Source organism: Propithecus coquereli, unplaced genomic scaffold, assembly GCF_000956105.1.
Source record: "Propithecus coquereli isolate 6110/MARCELLA unplaced genomic scaffold, Pcoq_1.0 Scaffold164, whole genome shotgun sequence".
In the NCBI taxonomy this organism is placed as follows: domain Eukaryota; kingdom Metazoa; phylum Chordata; class Mammalia; order Primates; family Indriidae; genus Propithecus; species Propithecus coquereli.
In genome coordinates, this window is record NW_012140969.1 from 1,327,375 (window position 1) to 1,333,683 (window position 6,309).

The 6,309-nt window shown below is 41.6% G+C and overlaps 1 protein-coding gene across 1 annotated transcript in view; it reads right to left on the reverse strand.

Annotated features, from left to right (window-relative positions):
- The window catches only part of ZNF846 (zinc finger protein 846), an 8,416-nt gene extending 4,277 nt beyond the window's left edge, over nucleotides 1-4,139 (reverse strand). Inside the window, 3 exon segments of the mRNA XM_012641377.1 lie at nucleotides 3,379-3,438; nucleotides 3,441-3,504; nucleotides 4,125-4,139. Coding sequence (XP_012496831.1) covers nucleotides 3,379-3,438; nucleotides 3,441-3,504; nucleotides 4,125-4,139 — 139 coding nt within the window.
- Between the last annotated feature and the right edge of the window lie 2,170 nt (nucleotides 4,140-6,309).

Consider the following 6,309-nt stretch of genomic DNA (forward strand, 5'->3'; position numbering starts at 1 on the left):
GCATGAAGTAAATGTTTGAGCACATTCTTTACATACAGAGGGTTTTTCTCAAATGTGGGTTATGATGTCCTATTGAGGCATGTGAAGTACTGTAAGCTTGTATCTCAGTCTTACCTTCAATTGGCTTTTACAGTAATTTTAGTTATATAAAATAAACAATGTTGGAACAACAAAAAAAGGCTTTCTGACATGTCTTAGAGAAGTTTTTTTCCCTCAAATATTAGTTTTTATACTGTATAATATACAAAGAATTACTGTTCTCCCGTATTCCTTGTATGAATGGGCCTTCTGCCCATGATAAATTCGCACCTGTTATGTAAGAAATGAAAACTGAGTGAAGGTTTCTCACACATTCTTTACATTCATAAGTTTTTTTCCCAGTTGAGTTCAGATACAAATACTAAGGTCTGAGGACAATTTCAGGTTTTTTCACATGCCTTAGTTCTTAGATGTTTAGCAAGTACTGAAGACTGAGTGAAGTTTTTCCCACATTCCTTACATTCATACGGTTTTGCGCCAGTGTGAGTTCGCATGTGAACATTAAGGCACGTGGAATATCTGAAGGCTTTCCCACATTCATTCGCAGGGCTTTTCTCCTGTGTGAGTTCGCATGTGCATATTAAGATCTGTGGACCGAGCAAATGCTTTCCCACATTCCTTACATTCGTAGCCCTTTTCTCCAGTGTGAGTTCTTAAATGTGTACTAAGGCCTGACGACTGAGTGAAGGCTTTCCCGCATTCTTTACTCTCATAGGGTTTTTCTCCAGTGTGTGTTCGCATGTGTAAAACAAGTCCTGAGGAACGAGGGAAAGTTTTCCCGCATTCCTTACATAAATACGGCTTCTCTCCACGGTGAATCCTTACGTGTTTTGTGAGGTATGAAGAATGAATAAAAGCTTTTCCACATTCCTTACATTCATATGGTTTTTCTCCACTGTGAATTCGTATGTGTAAAATAAGTCCTGTGGATCGAGTAAAGGCTTTTCCACATTCCATACATATGCAGGGCTTCTTTCCACTGTGAATTCTTGTATGATCTGTAAGGTACGAGGAATGAGTGAAGGCTTTCCCACACTCTCTACATTTATACAGCCTTTCTCCAGTGTGAGTTCTGATGTGTAATTTGAGTCCTGTGGACTGAGTGAAAGCTTTGCCACATTCTTTACAAACATAGGGTTTCTCTCCACTGTGAATTCTTACATGGCCTATAAGGTGTGAGGAATTACTGAAGGCTTTCCCGCATTCCTTACATACATAGTGTTTTTCTCTATTGTGAGATCTCTTATGTACCTTAAGGGATGACTGCTTAAGAAAAGTTCTCTGACAATCTTTGCATTCACACAGTTTCTCCCGTGTATGAGTTTTCTTCTGACCAGTACAATTTGGAAACTGGATAAAAGCTTTTCCATGTTGAAAAAACTTAGAAGTTTTCTCCTCAACATGAGTTTTCTTATAAAAATTACCAATTAAGTTCTTTCTTAAGGCTTTTCCACTCTGATTATCCTCAGAAATTTTCTCTCCAATGTGAGTTCTCATGTGAGTCATAAGAGACAGATGTTCACTAAAGACTTTTCCACAATGGTTAGAGCCACAGAGTTTCTCTGCAGTTATTGCTTCTCTCCTGTTGATTAAGATATGAATGATGACTAAAGATTTTCTCATATTCAGTATAGTAATAGAATTTCTCCCCCATCACAACATGTATGCATTGGAAACATCATATTTGAACATTTTAACGTTTCCACTATGTGTACACAGTTCCTGCCCTGTTTGGGGGTTATTTTAAATGGAATAATCTGCTTATGAGGCCAGGAGCCTCCCTATGTTCTCTATGTTCAGAAAGCTTCTTAGAGAATTGGTCTGATAATTATTTAGACTAAATTGTATACCCCAACTGAATACGAGTCACATATATGTGGATGTTTATTTGTGAGATCTCTAAGAAGAAACCGGTTTGGAGTAAGTTTAGAGTACTCTCCAGATTCATGATATTCATAGAATCTCTTTGCAGACTGCTTTCTCTGGGTAAATGCCATTTTCCTCACGTAATTCTCATGGATATTGTTTTTCTTGTTCTACTGTGGAAGATTTCATCTTTTGGAAATCTTACCAGTTGTATTCCATTTAATGATGTTTCTGTATAAATATCTTGAAGCAGTGTTGAGCCTTTGGTTTTGATTTGCAAATTCAATTCTGAAAATAAAATAAAAAATATAGGTTTGGAGAAAAACTGGAGGATAAAGTTGTTTAAAATCATAAAGCACAGGAATGGCATTACCAAATGTGGCACAGTGGGGAGCTCCAGGGCTCTTTCCCACCAGAAGATAACTAACAAACTCAGAAAAGCTATCAGAATCAACTGTTGCGGAACTTTGGAATCTGGTCAAACATTTACAACAACCAGGGGAACACTTCAGGAAGAAAGAGTAGCTGCGTTTCACTAGGAGAACACTGCGGCATTTTAAATGGGAAGGTACCATCTGCACTCTCCAGATTACCCACTGCTGTACAGATGGCAGGACAAATGCCCTGTGCAAGCTGGTAGTGCCAAAAGGAGCAATAGGGGCCTCATCCTCAAAGAATTGTCATTGTGGGCCGGGCTGCGGTGGCTCATGCCTATAATCCTAGCACTCTGGGAGGCCGAGGCGGGCGGATCGCTTGAGCCCGGGCTAGAGTGAGTGCCGTGGCGTTAGCCTAGCTCACAGCAACCTCAGACTCCTGGGCTCAAGCGATCCTTCTGCCTCAGCCTCCCAAGTAGCTGGACTACAGGCATGCGCCACCATGCCCGGCTAATTTTTCTATGTATTTTTAGTTATACGATTAATTTCTTTCTATTTTTAGTAGAGACAGGGTCTCGATCTTGCTCAGGCTGATTTCGAACTCCTGAGCTCAAACAATCCGCCCGCCTCGGCCTCCCAGAGAGCTAGGATTACAGGCGTGAGCCACTGCGCCCGGCCTTGTTTTGTTTTTTGAGACAGAGTGTAGCTCACTGCAACCTCAGCCTCCCGAGTAGCTGGGACTATAGCCACCACGCCTGGCTAATTTTTCTATTTTTTTGTAGAGACGGGGTCTCACTCTTGTTCAGGCTGGTCTCAAACTCCTGGCCTCAAGTGATCCTCCCACCTTGGCCTCCCAGAGTGCTAGGATGACAGGCATGAGCCACCGCGCCCAGCCAAAACTTCAAAGTTTTTAATCCATAAAGGAAATAAAGTCATTTACTTAGATCTTCATTTTCACAGGGAATCCTCTACATAGTGATGCTCATTGGCTGGAGTCTATGACCATCTTGTTTATATCACAGTATTCCCACTTGTCAGCAAACATTTAAGGAACATTCATTTTCTGAAGGGCTCAGGGAAGAAACAATGCCGCTCTTACCTAGTGTAATGAGATTCCTGTAGTTTTCCAGCATCGCATTTCTGTAGAGATCTCTCGAGTTGGATCCAACAAAGTCCACTCTTCCTGAGCAAAGTCCACAGCCACATCCTCAAAGGTCACTAAGTGCTAAACCATCAAATGCGTGCTGGCTTCAGCTAAGTACCATCTTCTCTGATGTTCTGGGAAAGCTGTAGGAAGGACTAAGGGAGACTAGAAGCCTGCAGTACTCCTGGGCCTCAGACCTCTCCTCCTCTCTGCCTGTAGATTATGTCTGGTAAATCCATCCAGTCACATGGATTTACCAGCGTCACTGCCACATGACTAAACTTACCTCGCCACAACTTTACTGTAGGCCGTTCTCACCTTATTCCTCCTCTCTATAGGCTGCAGTTAGCACTGAGCATGTCACAGCACTTTGTAAAATCTGCTAACAATTATTTCCACAGGGACACACAAACTCCTTGAGATTAGATCACCTTCTTATAATCTGTCATAACACTCAGCAAAACAATGAACCAACAAACATGAGAGGATCAGAAAGAACTCACAAACATTGAGATAAAACAATCATTTCCAGCATCATCTCTGTACATGAGATGGCATGGGTCCCAGAGAAATCCACCTGGGGACTCATTTCATGAGCAGGATCGTAACTGCTTTAAGAAGCTTGAAGACATGACAAGGGGATGAGATTCTCTGATGGAAACAAGCGTAACGTTTTGAAGAAGCGTCTACTTTTCACTTGCCTGAGAAGAACCCATCAGGAACCCAGCCACCATCCCTGCATCTTGGATGTTCTTCTCATGAAGACAGAAAGCGTCTTGAGAAAGAGGACCTTAGGGAAAAGAATAATAGCATGAAATTTCAAATCTTTCCACAACACCAACAGTAGCTATTCCACGCCACACACCTAATACATGACAAACACACTACTTCCATAATATGCCCTGAGTTACCTGAAGCAAGAAAAGCGTTTTCTGGATCTTGCTATCCATGAAGAAGAGGTTAATCATTCCATTTTGTAGTTCCATAAATTACAGACAGGCAGAGTGGCTGACTTGCCAGACATGATAAAATTCATGACTGTTTTATCCCCGCAAAGGCACACGAGCACACCCTTTCTTGCATCCCAAATCCCAGGACCCTAACTTTTCCACACTCTGGTTCATTTTAATCCCTCTTACACAGCCTGGCGCATGATCACTCAACTCCTGAGCAGTGGATCTGCCATTTGGGAGGGAACTGCACAAAGCAGACGATCTGAAAAGAGGCATCGAGAAGGACTCACCACACACGTATGTCAGACCCATGGCTGCCATCCTGTGACACTGACAGGGAAATGTTTCCGAACATGCCATTTGTTGCTCAGAAGGTTACTTCCAGAGAAGCCTGTTAATTTAAATTTGAATTCTGTTAGTGTAGCAGTGTCTGAGTAACTGGTTCACAAGATCAATCATTAAGCAACAGATGTTTCTCCTCAGTCACAAACATTCATTAGCGCTCTCTCTGCAGAGGATACGCATGTGACAGCCATTAAAAACCATCTAATACTAGACCGCATGAATACTAATAACATTTGCCATTCACTGAGCACCTGTTAGGCGTTCTACATACATAACATCCTTGAATTGTCCAAACAACCCTCCAAATTGGGAGGTTTAATTAACACTGTCATTACATAGCAGAGAATACAGGTTCAGACAGGATTAGTAACGCCCCAAAACCCCAAGTAAAGAAGGGGAAAACAAGAACAAAAGGGAAAAGGTAAGGGGGCAAAAACCTGAACCCCCGGGGGTGGTAATCCCGAAGGGAACAAAAATCAAGCCAAAACCCCGCCCGGGAAAAAGAAAAAAAAAAAAAAAAAAAGCCTTAAGCAAATCAACAAAAAAAAATTAACAATAAAAAAAAATCCCCCTGAATACTCTCTGCTGGAGCTTGGCTGGACTTGGAATCTTTGCCTGCCTTCATTCAGTCAGCAAATATTTATTATTGGCCTTCCCTGTGGAAGGCCAGGTACCGGGCATTGGACAGCTCTTAGGGATCTCACATTTCAATGGGGCAATACAGGAAATAAACAAGCAATTGATTTATTAGTTGGTGATGAGCAGTATAGTAACACACACACATACACACACACAAATGTATTTCTGATACAGAAATAAGACTGGTTAGGGTTAAGATAAAGACAAAATAGGAAAAATAACTTCAGAGGACTGTAGTAATTGATACCACACTCACTTAAAAAAATTCGTGTTAGGCCAGACACAGTGGCTCATGCCTGTAATCTCAGCACCTTGGGAGGCCAAAGCAGGAGGACTGCATGAGGCCAGGAGTTTAAGACCAGCCTGGGCAACACAGCAAGACCCCATCTCTACAATTTTTTTAAAAATTAATGTCTCACTTTTGACCCAAAGACATTTGAACTTGAATATGATGGTTTTAGAGAAGACTCAAAATACATTTCTAATACCAGCTATGTCCGCAAGGTCTGAATTATGTTGTTTTTCTTTTATGCTGAAATTGAAGTCGTTTCATGTTATCTCATAGATGGCTACAAAGACTGTAATATAAACATATTTTTCATCTTTTCGCATTACTGATCAGTTCTACTGTTCTCAATTAAGTACTGGTTTTATTATTATCCATTCTTTCCAAACATTTTATTCCACTTCCATATTTCTCATTCAATGTTATGAGGTACAACAGCAGTCCCCAACCTTTCTGGCACCAGGGGACCTGTTTCATGGAAGACAATTTTTCCACGGACTGGGGGTGGGGTGGTGGTGGCGTGGAGCTCAGGTTGTGATGCGAGGCCCAGTTCCCAATAGGCCACAGACCAACACCAGTCCTGGGGGTCAGGGATTGCAGAGTTAGAACACTTAATTCTTGAACTTCTTTTACTGAATTACAGCATACATACAACTGAGGGAT